At 41.1% G+C, this 27,642-nt stretch overlaps 1 protein-coding gene across 1 annotated transcript in view; it reads right to left on the bottom strand.

Moving 5' to 3' along the window:
- LOC126956169 (uncharacterized) overlaps nt 1–24,565 on the bottom strand; it is a 79,063-nt gene extending 54,498 nt beyond the window's left edge. The window contains 3 exon segments of the mRNA XM_050792998.1: nt 17,508–17,608; nt 22,122–22,245; nt 24,490–24,565. Of these exon segments, the coding sequence (XP_050648955.1) occupies nt 17,508–17,608; nt 22,122–22,245; nt 24,490–24,565 (301 nt within the window).
- Between the last annotated feature and the right edge of the window lie 3,077 nt (nt 24,566–27,642).

Below are 27,642 nucleotides of genomic sequence, written 5' to 3'. Positions count from 1 at the left end.
GCGTATTTGTCAACTATGAAAAACTCTACCTAGGTTCTCTTATCCATGACATGAAGGCCATAATACTGAAGGGCTAAGGGGAAGCCCTTGAAACTTCTCCTTCCTACCAAGATAGTAAACCAGAAGTAATACTGCATCCCTGGGAAAGGTGCAGAGATAAATACCACCATTAAAAACTTGAAAGAGGCAGAAGTGGTGGTACCCAACATATCCCCACACTTTGGCCCTTGGAAGTCTAACAGAACATGAAGAAAGACTGTGGACTATTGTTCACTTAACCAGGTGATGACCCTAATTGCAACTGTTATCTAAAACATCCTTTTTATTATTAATATAAAAATATTATTATTATTCAAAATGTGATATATTTGCTTGAACAAACCAATTCAGACTCTGGCACTTGATACACAGCTATTGGCCTTTCTATTTTTTCCTCAAATGTTGCATGTGATGCCTGGAGGTATGGCAGCTATTTTGAAATCCTGAAGATAAAAGCAACAGTAAGGAAAGCAGAACAGGAAGGTTAACAGAGCCTGGGTTTTTGATCATGCCATTTATCCACCATACTAGCCCTGATTGGCTCAACCCCTCAACTTCTCGTTGCATTAAGCAAATAAACCTATTACTTGCATATAGTTGTTTTCTATTACTTGATGGTGAATGCAATTATAACTGACACAAAACTTCAAGAACACAAGGTGAAGAGAGATTTATCAAACTAAAAGGAAGATGGCATGACAATTTGCAGGTTCTATCAGTATCAGATACACACACTTAGCTCTTTCCCACAGCTCCAGAAAGATAGAAAGATCTCTGGAGGAATACTTCCCATATTAATCCCAAACATGACAAGGATTCAAGTGCTTAACACAGAAGCAGATAAGCTATTTGCCTTTAAGAGGCTATGAGGTTTAGACAAGGAATACATTAGCTAGATGACAATTATTTATGGAATACTTAGGTGGCCAGTATAGACTAAGGACCAGAAGACCTTCGCTGATGTTCCACACTGCCTGGGACCCATGGGGTCTTAAATGTCCACTGAGAAGGAAGGAGGGAGCTCCAATGGGGATGGAATTTTCTCAGAGGAGTAGGATGAGGGCTCAAATTCAGAATTAGAAAACTAAAGACATGTTATGTTTATTGCACAGCTGAACATGTGGAATAAAATTCATAACTATTATGCCCATAAAGTAAAAATATAAATTCCTATTTATCTTTAATTCCCATTTCTGATGAAATACTTCTAGTTTTTTTCTGTTTGACAGGATCAAGAAATCATTAAAATATAGTCCTCAGAATCCTAGAAATTAAGCTTTATGTGGAGCACTTGAAACTATCAAGCCTTATAGAAATTTTAAGTTTCAAAAAGATCTTTGCTGCAGCCTCCTATATCCCTGAAACTTGTCACTCAGCACAAGCTGCAAGGAGATAAGTTATGAGATCTTAGTATTCTACTCTTCACCTATAATAATTCTGAAATAAACCATAACACAGTTGCATCTTACTTTTACATATCAGTATAATTTAAATATGTATTTATGCCAACAAACTACATGTTATTCAGAAGTCACTCAAATACACTTCAGAGTTGAGAGGAATTCCACAGGTCTTGGCAGCTTCATCTTTTGGGGGTCACCATTCCCTCCCCTTCCTTGGGTGAGTAATGCCTTTTCTGGTCTCTGTAGTGCAGTCAACTCTTGGTTTGTATCCAGAATTAACTAGTTTGTAGATTAATGATGGGAAAAAAAATTACAACTAGTAGATTAATTTTTAAAATGCAGCAATGTATGTCAACAAAAATATCTACATTTCAGAAGAGGTCAACTGTTTGACACTACATACTAACAACGCAGGGCCACTCCTATCCCAGCCAACTGTAAACAGTCTCATCTGCTTGAAACCCCATGTTTACATCCTGCACCTGGGAGGAAGAAGTACAAAGTCCTACCAGCAATCTTGAGAGTTCTGGTCAGTTTTAAACACATTGGTGCACAGTCCCTTTCTTTTGACTTTTTAGGGCAGCCAGAGGGTTCTTAACCTGCTCCTCAAATTTTATATGATTTTACTCTAGGATTAGAGACAAAGGGTGGGGGGGCATGCTTTTCAGAACAAAACTCAAAGTTTTTTGCAAAAAATCCAGGACCTGAAGCTTTTAATTTAGTGCAGGCACATGGAGGGACCAACGTTGCAAAGAGCGAGGGGGCACATGAAGAATGGGAAGGAAAAGCCGTTGAAGGAGCTGACATTAAGAAGGTGGGTAATTTAACTTCAGAGCTGTGTGGCTTGACGGTGATGCATGTGACCTGGGGTGTGAGACACTGAGGAATGACAAGACGGTGAGGTCGCCTGGTGGAGAGGAGGTGAGTGATTGCAGCAGTGCAGGGTAGAGGCTGCTAGCAAAACACTAACACGCTAGGGCTGCACTTTATCACCTAGACCATCTGCTGGATGCTTTAGAAAGCAGAGGACCATTTGCTAAATGACAAACTGATGTCACTTTATTCTAATATTCAACAAAAGAAGAACTCCGCCAAGCAGCAGACAGTAACAACAGACTATTTTGCCACTTTTCATCAAGCAATTTGTGTGATGTTTTGAGTCCCTTAAGTATTATTCTTGCATTATGTTTATACTTTGATAACATCTGTAGAACAGGAAATGTGTCCCTAAATATTAGATGTCATTTTAAGCAAATTGTCGTTCATTAAATCCATTGTTGGCACTATTTTGCCTGAATTTGCTTTAGCTGCTTCTGAGGCTTCTCCACAACTCCTCCCACCTCTCTTGTTCTTATCCTCTCATGCACGTTATCATAAACACCCGACAACTGACAGACCATGAGTACATCTCACGGCAGTGCCCGTGACTTTGACTTCACATTACAGCTGGGCACCTGGAGCTTCAGACTGGTGGTCTGCACACCTCAAAACAGAAGCCAAGTCCTTAGTAATTCCACAGGACTTGTACATGCCTGTATTTTTTGTCTTGGAGAAATAAATATATGCTGACTCTGCTATAAATGAAGAATATTGCTTCAGGAGAGGACGGCTTTTCCTCAGTATTCTGATTGATATTGCTGTTGATCACACATATTTTTACACCACACACACACATACACTTCCGCATTTCTAAATGGTAATTTCTTATGCAAGATTCTTTGCCCTGACCTTCTCTACTTTTACTATTGTCTTTGTCACTGAAACATCTATGTGTAGCTTATAATAGCAGATTTATAACTGATTTAAAGATAAAATGTTATGTTTAAGCAAACGCACACGTCTTTTCTTAAAATTTAGATTTCTAGTTCTCAAGCAAATTGGTACAACTGTTAGATCTTGTTGAGATTAATGCAATTAACAACTTCCTGCAGACAGACTATTCAAACATTATACTGCTTTGAGACAGACTCCTGGCTGTGTGGACTATTGGACACTTGTGCTTTCTTATGGAAAGCTCCATGATGGGGCCACACTGCACCTGCACCACACAGCCCAGCAACATCATGGTAACACCATGGTGAAGACAGCAGAGATTGGCCTTGGAAAAAGTGCTGCAAAAACTATATTTACTGATTATTGAGAAAGGACACCCAGAGCCAACTCCCACCAAGCACACCAAGCACAGGCTGAGAATCCCTGCAAATGCCACCCAGTCCCAAGACAGCCTTCTCTGACCTGCTGAGAAAACCACAGCTCTAGGAACACAGGACTTATTGATTTCTGAATGATCAATCAAGTTCCTTGATTTTAGGAGATATATTGTTTTAACAGTTCCTGGACTTCATTCTAGTGGGTTGTGGCAAGCCTACTTTTTCAAAGATAGCCCTTTTAACTTAACCAATACCTTATACCCTTGTATCTATAGGTCTTCTACAACCTGGCCAGGCCAGAGCCTGGGGTCTGAACAGATCTACAGAAAATTCCTGTGTTCTACTGACTGCGCACTAGACTGTGAGTTCCATGAGTTCAAGGACTGGTTTATTCATCTTTGTATTCAGACACAAATATAGTATATGTGTATACTACAAAATACAGTATATGTATATGGTATATAGTAAATTCTCAGTAAGTATTTGCACAAGTTAAATGTTGGCTCTCTTGGCAAGAACTTTATACCTGGGAATTACTGTTGAGCAATTAAGTTAGAAGTGACTTGTAACAATATATCAATTTTAATTCACCCAACGTCAGTTATGTTCAAATTTGTGTGTTAGAACCTGGTTATACAGTATGATTAAAATTAGCTCTGGTCCTAAACACTATGATTCACTTGAGGAATGTGTCATCTTACCTAGTCAAATTCATGGGCATCGTAGTAAGTAGCAAATATGAGTACCACAAGTGTGAGCAACATGAGGGAGGGACACTTAGCTATTGAGGCCAAATAGATGCCATTTCGGTGAGTCAGAAAGTGCTGGTGAAGTGTGCTTCATTATGAATACCATTTGCGTGAAGATCTTGCAATATGTCATCTAAAATTCCCCAATTCCGATTTTGAAACGCTAACAATAGCTAATATTCTTTGAGCCCATTCTGCAAGTCAGGTATCATGCTAGGCTGCTTTTGGGGCACATGTTACTAACCCCCCAGAGAATCCCTATGAGGGAGATATTATCATGATTTTCATTTTACAGATGGAGAAGGTAGATAACGGAGGGATTAATGAACATGCCCAGTGTTACATAGCTAGCAAGTGGCTGAACTGGAATTTAAATTTAGTGACCTAACTTCCGTACCAATGTGCTCACAGTTACTAGGCAGGCCTCCTACAGAGCTCTGCAATATCCTTGAATAGCCTGGCTTCATCAGGCTTTTGATTTCATTTACAAGATTTAGATTATTGAGTGATGAGTTTTAGGACTGGTAAAAAGCTGAATTCCAACAACCTTACTTATGCAGTGTCTTAGCTTTAGAAGAAGTAGGAATATGGGAAGATAGGATGATGGTAACTTCTACAAAGTGCTGTCAGCTGAAAGCCTGAATAGGTCTCCTACTCCCTCTGCTTCTGCCTACTTCCAGAGAAACCTCTTAGCTTAAGAACTACAGGGATCAGTAAAAAGATAAAACTGTTCCAACTGCCACAAGTGTGGGTCTGTTTCAGGACCAAGGTCTGGTCTGTATTCCGTTGCTTACCAGTAATCCTCTAAAGTGGATTTACCCTAACTGTGGTTGTTTGGTTCCTCATTCTCTGTGCTAGATACTTATCTGGGGGAAGAGATCCTCAACAAAACTATTCTTTATTGCACAGGTCAGCAAACTTTCCTATAAAGAAGCATATAGTAAATATTCTAGGCATTGTAGTCCATGAGGTCTCTGTTGTAACTACTCAACTCTGCAGTTATAAAGCAAAAGCAGCCATAGACAATTTGTAAACAGATGAGCTTGAGGGCTGGTTCTAATGAAACTTCATGTATGAAAACTGCATTTTGAATATCATACACTTTTCAGGTGTTCTGAATTACTACTCTTTTTTTGGATTTTTCTCCAGCCATTCAAAAATGTAAAAGTCATTCTTAGCATGTTGGCCATACCAACCATCCCAAGGTTTCAGAATACCAGCAATTTATTTATGCACATGGGAACCCCCCTTTGCAAAGTCTATTCAGCTCTCCCAAAGACCATATAACCCATCTTGAGGCATAATGTTTGGCACATAGGGCATGCTGGAGGAGGAGGAACTTATCATCACTCTTCTTTCTGTGTTACAATGAGCATCTCTTTATAAGAGGGGACATCCTGGACTGAGGTGAGCAGAGTAGAGTTTGTGGTAGGAAGAAATGCTCCCCCCACCAATCACTGTAGTTAGTATCCCTGACAGTAGGAATCACAGGGTTACTCATCTGTCAGACTAGGTTTCCATGAATCACAGATGATATTAACGAGCATCTTTGCAAAAGCTCCCTGTACTATTTGCCAAGAAATAACCTTCACCCTGACAATAGTAATTAGCAATAAATATTCTTTCTCCTTCCTTTTAAAAAATTGGGGTTTGAAACTTATGTTTTATAGGTTAGCTATCTTTTTCTGAAAACAAAGGTAGATGTGGGTGATCTATATGTTCATCTCAAGTTTTTCTTTACAGTCTCTGAGAACTCCACCCTATGTTTTCAGGTGGTTGTTTCTCCCTTCTTAGTAAGAGCCAAAGAGATAAGGTTCAAAAGCATTAGAGAGAGGCTATTAACTGTTGGTGCCCACACATAGGCCCATCCTTACCAACTTAGGGCATGAAACCAGCTGATTTTCAACTGCCAGGACTGACCTCTCTTTTTCTGAGGGGTCTCCTTGGTACCCTGGCACTGAAGCATTTTGTCCACCATTGCAGCAGACTGGAAATGCTAGAGAATCATTGCCCTCCCAGAAACAGCCTTCGACCAACTAGCAGGGATTGATGTATAAATATCCCAACTTCCTCATTCCTTGGATGGGATAATGCTGAGGCCAATGTCCTACACTGGCACCCAGGGTAAAGTTTCCATTGCCCCGGATGATAACTGGATTGATGGTGCACCCTTTATTGGCTGTCTTCCCTCTCCTCTTCCCTTCCCCAGTCCCCTACATTGCCTTCTTCATCTCCCCAGTTAATTACTGGTATTCAAATCCCTGAATCAGGATCTGGTTCTGGGGTACCAAATCTGAGATAGACTCTAACACTATAATCAGCCTACTTGTTGGTTGTGAAATGTGGCCAAGGACAGGCTTCCTGAGTCCACTTCACGACATCCCAACATATGAGGGGAAGGAGTAACAAAGAAATCCTAAATGTCCAGAAAACCTTCTAGAGAAGGATGTATATTCTGCACAAAACCCACAAGGCCCAACACAATCTGAGCCTCCATATCCTCTCTAACCTCATCTCCTCTGGCTCTTTACTTGGATGTCTCCATTCCAGCCATTCTGTCTTTCTGGCTGTTCCCAAAATACGCATGGCACAGTCCTGACCCAGGGCTTTTGTTCTTGCTGTTGCCCTGTCTAGAACACCCTATCCCAGATATCAGCGTGGCTACCTCCCTCACCTCCTTCCACAAGGCTTTGTTCCAATGTGGCCCTCTTACTGAGGCCTTCCTGGATCACCTACATAAAATTGCTACCATCCCAACCTACCCTAACACCCCCATTCTTCCGCTCAGCTTCATTTTTCTCCACGGCACTTACTGCTGTCCAGTGTGGCCTGCCCCAGGCTTGTCTCAGAAATTTGCTGGACAGTGAGAAGAGCTTATATTTAGTGGGTTTCCATTGGCTTTTTGTTTTTAACTTTCACTAATTCTACACTATTTTAGCTTCAGGCTTTTAATTGCCTGTTTAATTCAATACATTTATACACAGAGAAACTACCTTGAAATTGTTCTAGGAGATTCTTTACAGGAAAGTTTAGACTCTAGTAGAACCATTTACATTTGTAACCTGTGTTTGAGTCCCAGACACTTAGTAATGTGTGGACTTGAGCAAGTTCCTGACTCTCAGTTTCTGTATCTTTAAAATGGGGGCACTAATACTCACTTTGCAGTATTTTGTAAAGATTAAATGAGATACAATAGTAAAGTGTGCTTAGCAAGTGGGCACATAGCAGGCGCCCACTCAACAGCAGCTATTTTTGTTATTGTCTAAAGTCATTTTGAAAAGGTGGCCCTGGCCTTTGAAACTCTGCTGTCTCTTGAAGATCACCTTGGGACACAGCAGAGAGTTCAAATCTCTTCTCAAATCCTAAAGTCTTGGCAAGAACCACTGAGCATTCTTTTACTTCTAAAAAACTATCAACCTAGGTGTCCAATAACAGATGAATGTATAAAAAACTGTGGGATAAATACACAATGGAATACTCTTCAGCTATTTAAAAAAAAAAAAGGAATGCACTTTGGGAGGCCGAGACAGGCAGATCACAAGGTCAGAAAATCGAGACCATCCTGGCTAACACGGTGAAACCCCATCTCTACTAAAAATACAAAAAATTAGCCAGGTGTGGTGGTGGGCGCCTGTAGTCCCAGCTACTTGGGAGGCTGAGGCAGAAGAATGGCGTGAACCCGGGAGGAAGAGCTTGCAGTGAGCTGAGATCGTGCCACTGCACTCCAGCCTGGGCGACAGAGCAAGACTCCGTCTCAAAAAAAAAAAAAAAAAAAGAATGAAATCCTGTCATTCACAGCAACATGGATGGAACTGGAAGACATTATGTTAAGTGAAATAAGCCAGGAACAGAAAGTTAAACACTGCATGTTCTCACTCATATGTGGAAACTGAAAAAAGTTGATCTCATACAAGTGAAAAGTAGAACAGAGGATGCTAGGGGCTGGGAAGAGTGGAGGGAGGAAGGGATAGGGAGAGACTTATTTAAAGGACACAAAATTATAGATAGGAAGAGTAAGTTTCAGGGTTCCATAGCACTGTAGGATGACTATAGTTAACAATAATATATTAGATGGTTTCTAATAGCTAAAAGGAGGATATCGAATGTCCCCAACACAAAGAAACGATAAATGTTTGAGATGATAGATATGCTAATTACTCTGATCTGATCACTATACATTATATGATCAAACCATCACTATACTATGTACCCCATGAATAATAGTACAATTGTATTTCAATTAAAAAATTAAAAAAAATTTAAAGACTATCAATACAATTGTGATAAAGAGAGTCACGCAAAATAGGGCAACATCCAGGGTTAAACTCTGTGGTGTGGATCCTCATGGGCTGCCTGGTAGCTCAGCAGAGAGGAAGCTTGAGAGAGCTGGAGCACCCACAGAAGATATTAAACAAGAGGGAGGATTTGCTTTGGGTCTTAAAAGATGGGCCAGACTTCATGGCAAAGAACAGTGTAGATGACATCCCAGCTGAGGCAGGAGTGAGCATAATGAACTCAGGACAGGCAGTGTGGGGGTCAAGGATGCAGGGACCCCAAGGTTGAATCCATAGGACTGGAGAGGACCCAGGTGGTCAGAAATAGGAGTTTGTGACCAACTGAGTGGTGATTTGAGGTCAAAATCCATTTGAATAATGCAAATCAGATAGCTGAAATGGACCCAATTTGCCATCTGCCATTGTATCAAGGAATTTTTGGCCTTTCAAGCACCAAATTCTCCCTCTTTTGCCACTTCCTTCCCACGTCCACTTTCTCTTTCTCTCTCCCACCCCCAGCCACCATGAAGCCTATAGTTGAAACAATGTGTACTGATTTGGTAAGATTCATTTATTTCCCCGTTTTTACTCATCAGAAATGCTGAGTTGTCCATTATGGCTTTGGGTAAACATGAGATGATCAGTGTTTTTGTATCAAGGTAATATACTTGTAACCAGGAGCCTCTAGGAGGCTGCACGGAACCCACCTCAGAGTTGTCCCACCCCAAAGGGTGAGGAAATTGGAATATTTATCTACCTGCTTTCCTCTGTCATTCATGAGGGCTGTTTCTAGGGGTGTTCACTTCTGGTCTTTTCCAGGTGGGCTGAGAAAGTTCCCAACCTGTGAATGCTCAATGGCAGTTGCAGGCGCCTGCAAAAGAAAGCTGCTGCTGTGCAAGGGAGTGGTGAAGGCCAAGCAATATGAACAGGACGTCAGAAGCTCCTACTATTCCTGGCATCTCTAACAGTTTGACTTTTCCCAGCATTGTCACCTTGGAGCCATAGTAATGTCCCATCAGAAGAGCCCAATCAAAGGAACACCAGTGCAAAGCTCACAAGCAGTACTGCCAAGCTCAGAAGGAACGTTTAAGTCTGGACTGCTCCCGGCTCCATGTTCCTGCTCAACCTTCAGGTCTTCCTGATGCTTGCTTTCTGTGGCTTCTTGTTTGTTGCCACTCCTGAAGCCATGCTTCCTTTTTAAATGGCATTTTAACACCAATGTCCCAAGATAGCCATGGTACGCCCCTCTGCTGGAAAATGCAGGGTATATGGGGTGGAAAATGGTTGCAACTTAAATTAGAAGCATGAAAACAATGCAGGAATATTCCATCTGAGGCTGTGTCTCTTGCTTGGTAGAAATTTCAGCTTTCAGAAGAACTGATGCTCGTTTTGGTGAGCCAGTGGTGGCAAAGGTTTCACTCTGATTTCACTTTCATTGCCTCTGGAAGGTCTTAGTTAGCATCTCACCTCTGCTCGAAGACTCAAACCAAGAGTAAGTGTGATGAGGGTTAACTGCCGAGGGTCATATTTGTGTCACAACAGATCAATGAGCTTATGGTTAATTCGTTGACTATCTGTTTCAAGCAGCCCTTTGGTTCATCTGTTCCACTCTACCAGCCAGGCTCTGCCTTGCTTCTCCTACGACAGTTACTTAGACTCTGGTTTCGACTGCAGATCATGATGAGGAGTCTAGTACAGATGATTCTCTGGCTGTTCCATATGCATTTGTTATTATTATTCAATCACATTACTGTTTACTTTTACTCTCCATTTACTTAACTCAGGTGAATTGGGAGAGGTTAATAGGGCATCCACAAAGTTATTGCCATCCCCACCTATCGCCCTTTCTTGGCTAGGCAAGTGATCTTTGATATCTAATTTATACCATTAAATACATGAAAGTAGAAAAATGAAATAAAACCAGTATTTATATATTCCATTCAATATTCTACCTACAAGAATTTTAAAAGTCTGAAACACAAATATATCTAAGAGACAACGATACTATTTTGAAATGTCTTTATAATTTAATAAATTATGGGCTTCAATAGCTTACCTGAGATATGCACTCCTCCCTAATTCCTTCTATTTTCTATATGTCCTGTCCCAGAAATGCCACCCCAGTGATACTACTATGTTCGATTCCTCCCATGCTTTGCCTGCATGTTACCGAGGTCTTTAAGTCACCTCTTCTAACTTGAATACCTACTCCCAACTTGACTCCTCAGTGTGGCCTCCTGATTCACAACACTTCTATCTAATCTCTAGGCAGGCAACAGTTCTAATTTTTTCATCTTTGGCATTAAATCAAAGATCTTACTTATTTTAGTTGTGAATGTAAACAAAAAGTTAATATCATAAAATAGGTGCTCTGCCAGGCATCACTTGAGAGGAATTTGTATACTTCATGCTAAAAAGAATCAGTTTCCAGAGCAAGTGTTGGTCTTACTGATCATGTGCCTTGTCTTTACTTATTCCCGAAATCCCAATCAATTGACGGTTTAAGAATAAAAGGTTATACAACTTACATGGAATATATATACACACATATATATACACACACACACACATACACATACATACACATATATGTATGTGTATATAAATATATATATATAAATATATATACATATATACATATATATGGGCATAACTAGTCTGGACAGAACTAGTCTAGACCACAAGAGGTTCAGTATCTACAAGCAATACTAGAAAAACTTGGGTAGGCTAGGCCACTCACTAGGATACCATACAGCCAGCAAAGGAGGAAGAGACCTGTTTGCTTCAGAAACTCCTGCTCCCTAAGGAACTACCAAGCCGAGGTGAAGAAAACCACAGGTGTGTGTAGCAATAGCATGGTAATGAATCTAGCCTTTGACACTGACCTCAGATTTGTGGAATAGCTGAGGTTATGAGCCCCTCTGGGTTCCTTCTTGAGCCTGGTTCTGGGTTTTCCTACCATAAAGGTCTTCAGAGCATCCATTGCACCACCTGACACTATTTTTCATGGAGGCCCTAATCTGTAGTCAGAGATGCAACAACTCCACCATCTATTGAGGCCCTATTGGTTGCAATGAATTGTACAGGTGCTTATGTAAAATTATGGTTCTTATCATTTTCACATCATGATCTAAGTAGAAAGTGGTCATATTTTCACAGCACTCTGATATAAATGGATGAAGCTGCCTGGCTGGAGGAGACTGGCTCAGAGTTCCAGCCAGTCTAGGTAGGAGTTTTGAAGGCTGAAAGGACATCTCAACTCACCTTCTTCCCTTGTACAATAAAAAAGTATGTCATGGTTCTGATAGAGTACCTTATTTACTCCCCACAGTAACACTTGGAGGCAAATGTTATTATCTATGAGTTGCTTCTCAAGTTCACATATTTAGTAAATGGTAAAGCCAGGATATGAATCCGATTTGCTTGATTCCAGGCTGCATTGCCTCTATCACGAATTGACCTGCTTTTATAGCTGCCAATGCTGACCCAGGCAGTCTTGGAGATGTGGATGATAGTCTGAATAAATTGGGGGAGGACATGGGTTTTGAGAGCCAGGATAGTTTCTAGGTCAGGCATCAACGAGACCTTAGCCAAAAAGTAAATGCCACTGCTTTTTATGGAGGGCCACGGTCTTTCAGGGGCAGAAAGAAAACAAATAAAAGAACAGATATCCAGTGTTAAAATTATTTGTCCCTAATTACTCAATATTGCCCAGAAGTCATTAGAGTGACTTCATCTAATGCCCATGTCAAAACAGCATGTGCCATCACCTGTCAATCAGCATCCTAATATCCCAGTGTCCCAGACACCTTGATAATCTTGTAGCTCAGAATGACTGAAAAAAAAAAAAAAAAGTGTATTGGTAAAAACTTGCAGCCATTCGTGTGTTTAACCTTGGATGTGTTTGGGAATAATCTGGTATGCTTCTGGTTTTATAATTTTTTAACCCAAAGTATAAATATACAGTTTTAATTGGCAACAAAAAAGTAATGAACCTCATCCACATTCTCCCCCAGCCAGCTGAAAAGAGAATACCAAATATTAGATCTTTTTATTTGACTTCTGGGATTATTTATGCATGGCATAATTACCATGATGTATGATTCTGAGTCTTTTAAGGGCACCTCTCCCATAGCCATAATTTCTTTCCTCCTTGTGGCTGGGGTACAGCTAACACAATTAACTGGGCACTGACTGGTGCTCCCTAGGGCGATTTCAATCCCTGCCTGGCTTCATTCTCTGTTGGAGAGCTTGTCAGGGCCATTCATATCTGACTTGGGGTGAGCCTCTCTTCACTTACACTTCTTCAGGGGGAAATTGAATTTCTTCTGGAGCAGGTTTGCTGGTTGTGTAGAGAGATATGGGTAAGGCACAAGCAAGTGCACATTTCTCCCTGAACTTTAAAAAAAGCCATAGATTTCAAAAGAAAATGTGCTATTATTATTAATTTTTAGATGGAGTCCCACTCTTTCACCCAGGCTGGAGTGCACTGGTGCGATCTTGCCTCACTGCAAACTCTGACTCCAGGGTTCAAGCAATTCTCCTGCCTCAGCCTCCCAAGTAGCTTGGATTACAGGCTTGCACCACCATGCCCGGCTAATTTTTTTTTTTTTTTTTTTGTATTTTTAGTAGAGATGGGGTTTCACTATGTTGGCCAGGCTGGTCTCAAACTCCTGACCTCAGGTGATCTGCCCACCTTGGCCTCCCAAAGTGCTAAGATTACAGGTGTGAGCCACCGCGCCTGGCCGAAAATGTGTCTTTTAATCCCTCTACAGCTAGTCTCCCTTTTAGTAAATAACTGGCATTTAAAAGAAACCATTATTGGACATGCCTTTGAAACCCTTTTGTAATTGTTAACAAGACCTTCTCCTCAGAAGATAAGTTCCATTGTGAGTATTTAAGCAGAAGTAAGTTTTAGTCAAAATAGGCAATTATTTTTATTTCCTCTTAAGCTTTGCTCACCAGAAGAAAATTCGACATTATGCCAAAATGCATTGAGAAGCACCAGTCAGTTTCAGGCTTTGAGCACTCCTGTCAGAATCCGTTTACGGGAAAGTGGTCCAGAGAGCATTAGAGAGACCACCCGTCAGCACCTGCCAGTGCAGAGAGCAGGAGATGAAGTTCAAAGGATCCCAGCACTCATCTTCACCATAACCAGTTAGTTGGCACCAAAGGGAAAATTATATCAGTAACAAAACTGAACCAGAGAAAGGAAAATACAGGTACTGATGAATAACTCAAAAAGAAATATATCAAGAAAACTATCAAAGTTTACTGAGAAATATAAACAAAGGCTTAAATATAAATACCGCACATAGTACTTCTAAGTGGTAAGCCTGAATAGAGCAAAAATGTCAATTCTTTCTTCTTTCATATTTACATTTATGTGATTTTAATTAAAATAGCAATAATGTGATAGAATTAAGAGGTAAAAAATAAAAATAGCAATAAGATTGATGGGGTAGGGGTTTACAGGAGAGAGAGAGTTTAACAAAACTACACCAAAGTTTATTCAGAGAAATAGCTGAGAAAATGTGAAAGTGAACTATTCTGTCTCATCCAGTATCAAATCAGCTAACGAAGTCACAACAATCAAAACTGTGTGGGGCCAACACAAGATGCAACAGAGAGAGTAGACTTGAATAGACAGCCCTAAAACTGAAGTCAATGTAAGACAACTTTTCAATAATGGTGTTGTGAGAATTGGCTATTTTTTTAAAAATTCCAATGCTATCTTCACATCTTACCATACACCAGAATAAATTTCACCTGTAAAAACATTAAAAAGAAAATATACATGAGCATTTGGCTGATAGATTCAGGACTTCTGATGCAAAAACAAAAACAAAAAAAAAGTATAAACAAGCATATTATTTTGACTATATACAAATTTTAAAATTTTACAGGTCAAAGTCTCCTCATTACCATGCTCCTGTACCTAAAGTTCTATTCTTTATTTCAGAATAAGGCATATTTTAAAATAAGAACAAGAATGCAGGAGTGTTCTGTTAAAATATAAAACCTTCAAGAGTTAGAGAAGCAGCACCATGAGGTGGTATCAGTCGTCGATGTATTGAAGCACTTCTAACTCACAAAGAGCAACCTACTCCGAGACCCCTCCAGCACCTTCTCTATGCCATCTAACCCACACCAGTCCTTCCCACAACTCCCCCTGACTACCCCAAGAGCCAGCAACTAAACGAGTAACACCTGGTACAAAAGGGCCATCCAAACACAGAGCCTCCACCAGTGTCCATTCCGATTCGTCCATGCCTGTGCCAAGTCAATTATTAGACCTTTGGACTACTACCTCTGCTAAGAGGTATTCCAAATGGAGCCACTCTCAAGGTTTGGTTAATGTAGTAACTGCCATGTTGGAAAGAAGGTAGGGTCCTGAGAGCAGAGGTAAAAAGTAGACACATTTTGGCCAGGTGCGGTGGCTCACACCTGTAATCCTAGCACTTTGGGAGGCTGAGGCGGGTGGATTGCCTGAGTTCAGGAGTTCGAGACCAGCCTGGGCAACACAGTGAAACCCTGTCTCTACTAAAAATACAAAAAATTAACCAGGCGTGGTTGTGTGCGCCTGTAGTCCCAGCTACTCAGGAGGCTGAGGCAGGTGAGTTGCTTGAACCTGGGAGGTGAAGGTTGCAATGAGCTGAGATCGCACCACTGCACTCCAGCCTAGGCTAAAGAGCAAGGTTGCCAAAAAAAAAAAAGTAGATACATTTTGATGAGTGCCTGGAGAAAAAGCAGATCTCAGCCAGAGACTTCTAGGAGTGCGGGGGGCATCCAAAGAGCAACCAGGTAGTTCAGGATTTGTAGGAAAGCCTGCAGAAAAGGAAAAAATTGTGAAAAAGGAATGCTAAAGACTCCTGAAGATAGACTCCTCAATGTCATCATTTTACCAATGGCTAACAAGGTAACTGGGTCAACTTATAGCCTCCCTACTCCAGCATTTCATTCTGGGTCAATTAAAATTTCAACAAGTCTGGAGGCCATAGTCTTTTTGGAAAATACGCCTTTGGAAAAAGATACAAAGTGTGGAGCCTGACCTTACCCCAGTTTGTGGGGGGAGGAGAGAGGGCAGGTAACAGGTGCATGGGCACCAGGAATGCTAAATGTATGCCATGCTTGGCACAGGGCACCCTGCACAGAGAAAACTGTCCCACCAAAATGTCATTATCACTCCCACTGAGAAGCATGGAGACGGAAGTTTAATACTATTTTGCCTTTATACACCTCGATGGCTGAGGTTTGGCATTTCTTTTCTGTTGGGGTAAGGGAGAAGCATCCCTTTCATACAAAATAATAGAGTTTGAAAAGTTGGGGTTTTTTTTTTAAGTAAAAGCATTTTTTTTTTTACTTTCTTTGATGTTGAAAGAAAAAGATTCTAATAATGACATTTTGTGCCAAGAGTCATTAGACTAAAGTATCTGCTTGAAGCAAAATTTTACGGCCAAGTTATGAACCTGCAAACAGAACTTTAACTATTGTGATAGGAGCTGACTGTGGTCATAAAAATGAATTTGTTAAATAAAATATGTTTATAATTCACTAGGCTCAGAATCAGGTAAGTGGGAAGAAACCTCCAGTGAGTCGTTATGATTTTGCAAAATAGTCAAAAGAGCAGTTCACTCTGTAGGTAGGTAGAGGAGTGCACGCCCTATTGTCATTATTGTGGTGTATGATTTCATTTATTCATGGGGTGCCAGGGATGCATGGCCCTTCTGAGCAGCTAAAACACAGTGGGCAAGAGCAAGAAAATGAAATGAAATCCTGGTCTTAAAGAGACTGCAATTGAAATGTGTGAGCCAGTCCAGTTTGGTGGATGACAAGAAACATTGGGAGAACATTAATGTAATTAGCTTTTGCAGATCCTAGTGAGGTTTAGCAACAAGTTTGAAGGAGGACAGAAAGGAGAGGACATAGATTCATTTGGAATGTGAAAGAAAACAAGCCTGGCCAGGAAATAAGAATCTCACTGGGGCATAAAGACTAGAACCAAACAAAAGAAGGGAAAAGGCTTCACCTTGCACACAGAGCATAGAATCTAAATGTTATTTTACTACAGAAAAAAAATCTTGGCTAGTGTAGAAGAAAAGCTAGCTCTGGCTTTTCCTGGAAATGGATGGCCCGTATAATCACCATCAATAAGTGAAATGAGGATCAAACTCAGGGGAAAAGGGCATAGAAAAGAGAATCAAAACTTAGGCAAGCTTGTGCTCCAAACAAGCCCAGATATTTCTACTTTCAGCATGTTTAATATCAAAGCAGATATAAAAAAGGAAAGAGAAAGTTATGGACTGATGGTATCCCCCCAGATTCATATGTTGAAGCATTAAGTCCGAGACCTCAGAATGTGACTGTATTCAGAGATAGGACCTTTAAAGAGGTGGCTAAGTTAAAATTAGGAAGTTAAGATGGGCTCTACTTCGACTACTGGTGTCCTTCTAAGTAAAGGAGACTAGGTCATGCAAAGAGACACCGGGAATGGGGAAGACCATGTGAGGACGCGGTGAGAGGGCAGCCGTCTCCCAGCAAAGGAGAGAGGTCTCAGGAGAAACCAGCCCTGTGGATGCCTTGATCTCAGGCTTCTAGCTTTAAGAACTTTGAGAAAATAAATATCTGTTGTTTAGGTCACCCAGTCTGTGGTATTTTGTTAGGGCAATCCTAGCAAACTAAGAGAGAGAGAGAAATTTGTAAAAAGAAATTCATACTAATAGTAGGGCTAACAACAGAGAAACAGAGCTCTCTGACCTTAGAAACCACCATTTTACAAGAGGGAAAACTGAAGGCCAAATTACTAGGCAAAGTCATCATCAGGTGTTTGTTGTAACACCAACATTAGAACTCAGGTCTCCTGACAGTGAATCCTGAGCTCTTGTCACTCACCCTCATGGCCTTGGCCCGTCATGGACTTGATGGGGCCAGGGTTGTCAGCTGCTACACTCTGGGTCTCCTCCACCTCTCCTGCTATGACCAGGGCAGTTTTTCTAAAACCCAAATATCATCTTGAAATATTCTCACTCACAGCAGCCCCCCTTTGCCCTGAAGTTCAAGTCCAAATTCCTCCACAGACCTACACCTCTTCCCAGAAGTCATTATTTTGGGTCCCCAAGCAGGGCAGTGCTGACTCTTCCATCTAGACCTCTTAATGCCATTCTTTGCTCTGGAACACTCCTCACCCTCCCTTACCCCTCAACCTGTCACTCTTGAGATGATAAGCTCCATTTATTTTTCAACCTTCAGCCCTTCTGTAGAGATTACTCCTTCCAGGTGCCCTAACGCTGGATTCGCTGCTCTTCTAAAATTCTCCCTGAATTTCCCCCAGGTAGTGCTTATCCCATACTGCAGTTGAGACTCCAGTAGACAATAGGCTGGACAAGGGCAAACCCAGGCTTGTTTCATGCTTAATATAAGTTGAGAGAATTATGTGTTATACATGTTTTGGAGATGTCAGACTTGCACTGCCTCAAGTTTTGGCAGGCATTTGTTAATCTGGCTAACCCTTGTATCCTTATGGATGCTTACTAAATACGATTTGAATGAATGAAAAACGAGTTAATGCAATATGTTTTATCAGAGGTGGAGTGCAGGTGGGAGGATAGTGCAGCATATTCTAGCAGCTTCACACTTCATCAATAATTTGTCAACCTGACCCATTTTGCCCATCCTCATCCAAAAAACTGTGAGGCCACAGAACATAGGATGATGAGGGTCCTTGAAGGTCGTCCAAGACATGGGCCTGCTCAGAAGGGGGTTGAAAACTCCAAGGAGAAGGGGGAGACAAACTTAGCCTCTGGAAGAGATATTTAAGGACATGTCTAGCCCCTGGCCATGTCAAGCTGTACTGACAACATCCTCTGGAGGCTCAGGGACAGGGAGCAGCAGCAGAGGTGGCCATTCACAAACAGGCTTCAAATCTAGCCAAGCCCTGAGGCACAGAAAAGTTAGGTGACTTGCTGAAGGTCATGAAGTTGCAAGGTAAGAGGGTGGGGACTGGGATTTGAACCCAGAAAGTGTGACTCCAGGGTCCATGCTACTAACTGCTATGGTACATGGTAGGATGGATTTCCTGAATTATTGCTGCCAGTAGGAAATGGTGGTTGTGGGTCCTAGACTCAGACTTCCCCACTGGAGCTGCTGAGCTCTTGCCCTGCCTTCTTGCACACTGGACATGCTGGAAAAGTCCAGCAGGCCCTTTCAGAAGGAAAGATTTTTCTCTCTGCAGGTCTGGATTCCTACCAGTGGAATGTCACCCGTCAGAATAGGCAGGTGGCAAATTTAAGCAATTAGTGAAAATCAGGACTCACAGTCTTGAGAATAATTAATGTTGTCTTCTAATCTCTTTCCTCTGGGGAAACTTTGCATGTTGCTTAAAAGAAATGTCATCTACGCCTCACTGTTTCCAGAACCTGACTGTGAATAGCAGCACTTTCATTTCAGAGCTCTGCAAAAGCAACGTTTAAAGGGTCTTTCCCTCAATTACCAGCCAAGTCCACACATTTCCCAGCAGATGGGATACTAGATAGGCCACTGTAGTGGTAGAACAGCCAGGAATGGTCAGATGAGTGCTTTCAAAGTGACAGGAAGCTTCCTGTTCCTATCACCCCATAGTCCCCCCACAGCCAGATGATACATAAAGGACAGTGATGGGACCCAACAGAAGAATGTAGCACAAATGTCTTGAGGAAACACAAAGAACTTCATGGAAAGACAGCTCATGGCATGTAGCAAAGGGTGGGAAGAATTTCACAGATGAAGAGGGGCAGAGATTGTGGAAAAAGGAAACAGCAAGAGCAAAGGAAAAGAGGTAGAAATGCAGGGAATGGACAAGGAAGAGACTATTTGCTGTAGTGTTGGGTTTTCCAAGTTGAGAGTAGGGGGAAAATAACTGCAAAAGCAACCTGTAGCTATTTTTCAATAAACTTTAAGATGAGCCAAAGAAATGGGTTTAATTTGGAAGACATTAGAGAACCACTGAAAGTTTTAGAGGAGAGACTGGACAGAATGTTATCATCTCAAAACTAGAACGCATCTTAGAGATGATCCAACTCCCTCATTTTACTGTTGAGGAAACACAGAAGAGAGAAACCTTAGCCAAGGCACACCCAGAATTAGAAGCAAGGCCTCTTGATTAGTCTAGCAGTGTCTATACTAACTACTTCCTCTTTGCCAATCCTTTAATCTGATTGTGTGAGGTCTAAGTGGTGTTAGCTGAGATGACTTTCTATTTGTTTGTTTGTTTGTTTTTGAGACACAGTCTCCCTCTCTCGCCCAGGCTGAAGTTCAGTGGCACAATCTCGGCTCACTACAGCCTCGACCTCTCAGGCTCAAGCGATCCTCCCACCTCAGCCTCCTAAGTAGCTGGAACCACAGACATGCCACCACGCCCAGCTAATTTTTGTATTTTTTGTAAAGATGGGGTTTATGCTATGTTGCCCAGGCTGGTCTCAAATTCTTGAACTCAAGTGATCTTCCCACCTCGGCCTCCCAAAGTGCTAGAATTACAGGAGTGAGCCACTATGCCTGGCCTGTTTTTTTGTTTGTTTGTTTTTGTTGTACTCCTGCCTCCATCCATCACCATACCTCATGAAAAGGGCTTGTCACACGTTTGGAGACAGTGAGAAAATCTCCACATCTTGAGTGCTTAGCATGTCCCAGGCCTTGAGCTAAATGCCTTGCATAAATGTTAATCCTCGTGGCATCCCTATAATATATTATTATTTACATAATCATTGCTCACACATTTTGCCAGATATCTCACAGCCAGAAAGATGTGAGGCCAGGATTCTACCCTAGAGTGAGGCCAGGATTCCACTCTAGTTCTTTCTCCCCATACCAAGCTCCTTCCACTATGCTAAACGAACGTCCCACATCAGCATGTGGTTATGCCCAGGGCTCCTTGAAAACCCTTGAAATCAAAATCAGTAGACATAAATCTATGTTTCCCACAACTGAACACCAGTTGTGCCCATCTCTGACCAGAGTGGCTGTGGCAGAGTGGTGATCTGTGGCTCACTCTCCCCTACAACATCCTGGTGAGTACACCCTGGTGATCTGAGCCTTACTCTGATCCATTCAAGCAGCAAGGCTTTTGCCAGATACAATTTACCTCCCACACTTTTGGGTATAAAGAGATTTCATCATAGGTGCAATTTAACTTGAGGGATATCAACTATGCATGCTGGGCCAAACAAAAAAATTGAATGAGGAAGGGAAGGAAGGAGAGACAGAGAGAGAAAATGAGATTTCTTTCTATAATTCTACTCACTGGTGGGACTGAGAGGGAAGGTAGAAAATTACAATCCTTCAGGAAGTCTTGGTCCTGGGGTGCTTTTCACAGTGACAGCATGTCACCATATGGAGTTAATTTGAGCATTTAAAAAGATCTTTTTCATACAATATAACCCCTCAATTCAAGCCAACTTCAACCGATGCTGAACAGAAGTAGGCTGTTCCAATGCTGGAAGAAACATCAGTTATGCTTTACATTATCTATAACATGGTACCTTTCGAAACAATTTTCAAGGGTAATTTGTGCTATATGACATTTGTTTTGCATTCTGCCTTTAAACCTAACTTAAGTTCACTCTGTGTTTAAATGATCATGGAGAACTCCATCCTGCTTCTCTCATCCCTCCATATAAATTCTCACTTTTTGCTCTCAAAGTCCAAAGCTACAAGGTGTGTGTGGTGGTAGGAAAGTGAGGGTTGGTGAAGGGTTGGCCAGGGTTCAGGATATATGGGTTTTTAAATGGGAAGATGGAAGGAATACCATTCTAGCACCATTCTTCATTTATTCTACCAGCATTTTTTAGCAATCTATTTATTTAAGAGCCAGATTCTCTGCTAGCAACTAGATGGAAAGCTGTGACCTTCTGAAAGAATTAGTAAGTTTTATCATAGAGGGAAGTACAAAGTACTTGTTTATCTACCTCAAATAATGGGGTGCCACAGGCCACATTAGCATTTTTCTCACAATACTCTTCATCATGCAATTAAATCCATTTTAATCTTAAGTACATTAAAACCATGGAAGATATTACTGAAAAACATGAACTTTGCTCTATGGTATTGTAAGTGCCATCTTAAGTAACTCTAGTGTTGAAATAGCTTTAGAAAAAAAGAAAAAACTCTTGCATTCTTCACATGCTCATTTGTAAGAACTGAATGTGTTCTTCCAAATGCATATGTTGAAGACCTAACCTCCATGTGATGTTATTTGGAGATAGGGCCTTTGGGAGGCAATTAGGTTTAAATGAGGTCATGAGGATGGGACTCCCATGATGGGATTAGTGCCCTTATGAGAAGAGGAAGAGACTTAAGTATACTGATGTTCGTTCTCTCTCTCTGTCATGTGAAGACACAGTGAGAAGACGGTTGTCTGCAAGTCAGGAAGAGGGTCCTCACCAGGAAATGAATCTGCCAGCACTTTTATCTTAAACTTCCTAGCCTCCAGAACTGTTAGAAATAAATGTCTGTTGCTTAAGCTACCCAGTCTACGGGATCTTGTTACAGCAACCTGAGCTGACTAAGATATCACTAAATTGAGGGTCTTCCAAAATCTTATGTACTGTGGGGACTGAAGGAGATTGGATCTTAAACTGTTGTTGCCGGAAACGGGCATCTGAGGGTTATAAGTAGGATTTGAGGGTAGAAATTGAAATTCGTCTTCCGACAAATGATGCTTTGTTTGAAAAGAACCAACTGGATGGTCTGTGGACTAGTCAGTTTCCCTAGAGAAGAGAGGTGACACGTAGACTCACATTACCAATCTCTCCACTGAAATTCCCTTCCTGATATCTAGCTCTGAATGTCTTTCCTGCCCTCTCCAACTTCTCTTACAGACTGAATGTGACTAGTCAACTAAGTCACAAGGGGGTTTTTGTCCACCTTCCCTGAAAGTTCTCCTTGAGTGGGTCATCATCTTACTTTGGAAGCTTGGGATAAATTTTTATTTTGTACTTACTACAGTACAGAGAGGTCCCATCACCCAGCTAACCCCAATAGTAGGATATTACACAACAGTGGCATATGAACAAATCCAGGACATTAATACTATTGGCATAATATACTTTACTAGAGTACAGATTGGGTTCTTACTCAACTAGTTATTTCAGCTTAAATATTTGAGGCCAAGATAGTTTTGGTGGCGACCTTCTACCTCATCATGAGCCTGACAGGAGGTAGGAGCCTCCAAGGCCTGGGCAAGTCAGCAGAGATTTGCCACTAAGGCCACAGAGACAGCATGAAGGATTCAGGGTCTGAGGACATACACAGGATAAGATGATCCCACACAGCAGTAGAACAGATAGGGCATTTCTGCAATGACATTATGCCTCCACTTCAGGAGAGCACTGCAAAGGAATTATGAGGCACAGACAACAATCACAATTATGGCCTCTTCCCTCCTTCATAAGGTGCATCTGAATCTGCTTCAGAGACATGAAGAACTTAACAGCTGACCAGAAGATGGGCACAAACCTTCCTAGGAGTTCTCTGACAAGCCATGGGAAAAGAAGGAGGTGTAACAAAATGAAGCATCTTGTTGAAATCAGAATAATATCTTCATACTGCTCCTGAGGTCCCCTCATCCTCTCTCCCCATCAAAATGTCAGAAATCTGAATTTGAGGAAAACACACAGCTTTTCCACTTCCTCCTCTTCTACCCCATGCATGAAATGAGATGATTTCTCCTCTCTGGGGAAACTGATGAGCCCTTAAAGAAAGATGTATATTTACTGGCATTTGGTGCCTCCAATAAAATGGCTGGGTCTCTTTCCCTATCATCCTGGAGAAGCCATCACTTTGTAAGTCCCACATTCACAACCAAAACTTCTAATCGCCTTTTAAATTCCTTGTTGCATACAAATATCCAAGGACCTTTCAATATTTAAGGAAAGCTTCTAATGTGAAAGATAGAACCTAAAACAACCAGAATCGTCTTGTGACTCTCACAAAAAAGTCAAGGTGGGCAGAAAAGGAAAGTTCGCAGAAGCTGCAATCAATATATTTGAGACAAAGAGAAGATAACACGTTCATGAAATGGGATACTCAAAAATCTGAGAATAAGAAAGAGTTTGGGGAAGTTAAAAATGTTACAGAAGAAATTAAAAATCTGTGGATGGACTGAAAAACAAAGTTGAGAAAATCTCCAAAAAATAGTACAAAAAAAAAGCAAGAGTTGGCAAATAAGTGACAAGATAAGAAAATTAAATCAATTCAAGTCCAAAATTCTCCATGTTACTCTCTTGCCCCAAACCCTCCAATGGTTTCCCATCTTACTAATGCAAAAGCCAAACTCTTGCACACACAATGTCGCACATGATTTGGTACCCATCACTTTCTGAGCTCACCTGGTGACTCTGTCCCCGCTCACTTCACTGCAGCCTCACTCAAGAGCCCCTGTTAGGTGTGCTCCCACCTCAAGGCACTTGCCACTGAGTGTTTCCTCTGGGTGAAATATTCTTCTAATAGCCAGGAAAAAGGAGGAGAGGTCCTTGGGAATCCACAATTCTGCTGCAAGGAGACCATCAGAGCTAAACACCCCAGGCTGACACCTCAGCTGGAGGACCATAAGCAAAGTGACCTGGGCATAAACTCCATCTCTCAGAGGCTCCTGGATGTTTCACCTGGGAATAAAAAAGTAAGCTGCAATCAAGAGGACAAGACAAATAACTAAAAGTGAACTTAAACTCTGAGTAAGTGACAGACAGCACCCCCTCTCTTATTTTGCTGTCTGTTCTTTAACTTTTCACCTAAGAAAATATTAGGCTTCCTATTCTCCAAGTCAGAAAGCATTGATGGCCTATGTCTACAAAAATAATTGTATAAACTCTTCTGTTTAGCACTCAATGTCCTCATAAAGTACGCTCAATCTCCTTTTCTTGACTTTTTGCCAACAGCTCTCCTGCCTTACACTTGTCTAGTTCCTGCATTCGGAGCATCCCTGCACACTTGCGTTTTTCTACCTCATACCTCCACTCTCCTGGAAAGTTTTTTCCTGGAAAGTTCTCCTGCCCACATCTACCACAATCCTACATTCATTGTCAAGGCTTATCTCAATGCCATTAATCCTTCCCTGGTCTCACCAATCAGACGTGACTTCTCCCTCCTTTGAATTTCACTTGAATATCCCTTTTGGAAGTTATATGACTTCACCCTACATTTTAGTTATATTTGTCATGTCTGAGACTTCCCTCTAGACTATGAGTTATTTGAAAAATGAGGGTACAGCTTGACCACTTTTACCACTTCAGAATGATACCACACAATGCTTTGCCCTGAGTGGGCAATTGAAGATTCCTAGAACAAGGTTCTGTTTGTCTGGGTCATTTGAAAGACAATGTCCAACCACGCCTTTCCTTCTTGACTGTTTGGAAGCATCACCCTTTCACTGTGAACATAGTACATGTGTCCAGTTGTATGCTGGACCAGAAATAGCTAGAGTTAAAAGTCAGAATATTTCATTCAAACATCCCTATTCCCATATTCCCTTGAAATAACAAAAAAGCTGAATGAGGCTGGACTTTCCCTCATAGTGACCATCAGAAAGGGCAAATGTACAGCTATCATCTGTGAATGGGCAAGCCTTCCACAGACTCTGGGCTTGCCTCTGTGACTCAGGTCACCCACTGAGCCCTCCAGGTGTTTGAATTTTGCAAGTCCTGGTCTAAATCATGTTTGGCCTCTGCCATTTTAAAAGAATCTAGCGCTAGATGTTGCTCAGAACAGAAATCCTACATGTAAAGCTTTGCAAGTTGTTAAAAAAAAAAAAAAATACACTCCTCTGAACACTAACACTGAGGATCCTGAATGATTTCCTGATGTACTTCTTCTTTCTGAAAAGGTGTCTCCAAGCACCTTTAGAAATTGTAAATCAGCAGCACACAATGGCAGCATGAAAGTCACTTCAAGGAATATAAATATAAAACAAAACTGTAACGTGAAAATGTCAAACCCTCATTAAAATACTAGAAATGTCATTTAATAAAGGAGGCTTGGAGGTTCACATGGTTAAACTGAGATACTGAGGAAACTTACGCATGAATTTTTAACACATAATCAGGAGAAAAAACTGAACTGGGAACTGTAAGGAAAATTATTTTGCCATACGTACCCCCAAAATGTAGTAAATAAACAATGAGCAGAGATATGTTTTTATTCTTGCATACAACAGCAGGTCCCCAGAGCTGTGCTACAATTCAGCAGTGTGTATTGTATTGAAAAAAAGAACTCACTTTATTAAGCATCAAGAACAAAATCCTCCACAAATGTCTTCTCTAATAGAAATCACCTTCACTGCTAATTTGGAATTTGGAGCAATAGCCTTTTATTAAACTATTTACAAACAGCATTTTATACGTCAGCATACATCATCATAAATCAAGCACACACTATTGCATTAGCCTCAAATAGACTCAGTTAGAGAACCTCAATAGAGATTCTAAATGCCCGTCCTTCCAATTTTACCCATAGTACCTTGCAATGCAACTTAATTTTGATATTGAGGCTTTCATAAAAGTTCTATCTTTACTAACTCAAATAACACTATTATAAAATTTAAATGAAAAACAAACCATGACAAGGGGAAAAAATTAATAGGGATAGTCAAGGGACTCCAGATACATCTTCAAGCGAAAATAGATGAAAAGTCAATAAAGAAGTGAGACAGAAAAGCAGGTTTCTGAGTTTAAGCAGCATAGCAAGTGAATTTTCACCACCATGGCCTACCAGCTTGAATAAACAGAACAGAGATTATGAAAGAAGCATAAACATGAAGGAGTAGCAGGAAGGCATTCAAAACAAAATAGGCATGTATTATTGAATTTTGCAACTATCTTTGAGTGCATATTTCTATCCAGGTGGTGTGACTTAATGGATGAGAGCATAGCCTTTGGAGTGGGGTATCCCTGCGAAAGAGGACAAGTTACCCTTTGCTCCTCTGTATCCTTATCCGTAAATTGAGCATAGCTGCACCTACACCACAGAGCTGTTGTGGAGTTAAAGGAGCTAATGCACCCAACACACTTAGGGGGATGTGGTTACACTACAACCTTTGGATTGAACCAAGTCACAAAATAAAAATTCAGTATTGTTGAACAAGGACATAAAAAGATCTTCCAAGAAAAAAAACAAAAACAAAAAACCACTAAATGAACTACTTTAAGCCATAATTAAATTGATCTAAAACTATTAGCTCAGAATAAAACCAGAAACTTCAAAATGTTCTCCAAACGAACGTAGCACAATTGTTTCATTAGGACCAGTCCCTGGGAGAGAAATGAGATGGAGAAAGGAGCAAAGTCAAATGATTCATTCGTTATGAATGACAAACTGCTAGTCCCATTTCAGTGTCTCCACTTTTCACATTCCTAAGTGTTGTTCTCAGCCTCCACATTCTGGCTTTTCCATTCAGCGTCTGCCATAGTCATTCTCACTAGGACTATTTTTACCTTTTGCTCACCTTGAATGACGATGGCTCATAGGTGACAGCGAAACTTTGTGATCTGAGGAGATGGGACTTGAAGGCCAAAGCAGTTTTCATAAACCACTTACTGGGGATGAAGACATCAGGCCAGGCTTGTCAAGCAAAGACTAGAGGTTTCTGATCAGAAGCAAGAGGATCAACCAAATCTAACACCCACACGGACAACAAAGATCAGAGACAGCTGAGTCAGTTGTCAGACAGACAACAGCCAGAAGCGAAGCAAAACAGGTGCCAAAAATTCCAGGCAATCCCGGCACGATGGTGCATACCTGTGGTCCTGGCTATGCAGAAGGCTTAGGCAGGAGGATTGCTTGAGCCCAGGAGTTCAAGGCCTGCCTCGGCAACATGGTGATACTTCCATCTCTTAAAATAAATAATTAATTAATTAAATGAAATAATCCTTTTTTAAAAAGTTCCAGGCAGTCAGTCAAGAATCAGGATGTTCAGAATAGGGCTGGCGTATAGCAGTGGTTCAATAAACAATAAATTAATGACCATTAATAAATGAACAAGAAAAAGACTCATCATGGAAAA

The sequence above is a fragment of the Macaca thibetana genome, chromosome 6, assembly GCF_024542745.1.
Source record: "Macaca thibetana thibetana isolate TM-01 chromosome 6, ASM2454274v1, whole genome shotgun sequence".
Taxonomy (NCBI): Eukaryota; Metazoa; Chordata; class Mammalia; order Primates; family Cercopithecidae; genus Macaca; species Macaca thibetana.
This window is presented reverse-complemented; position numbering and strand designations above follow the sequence as displayed.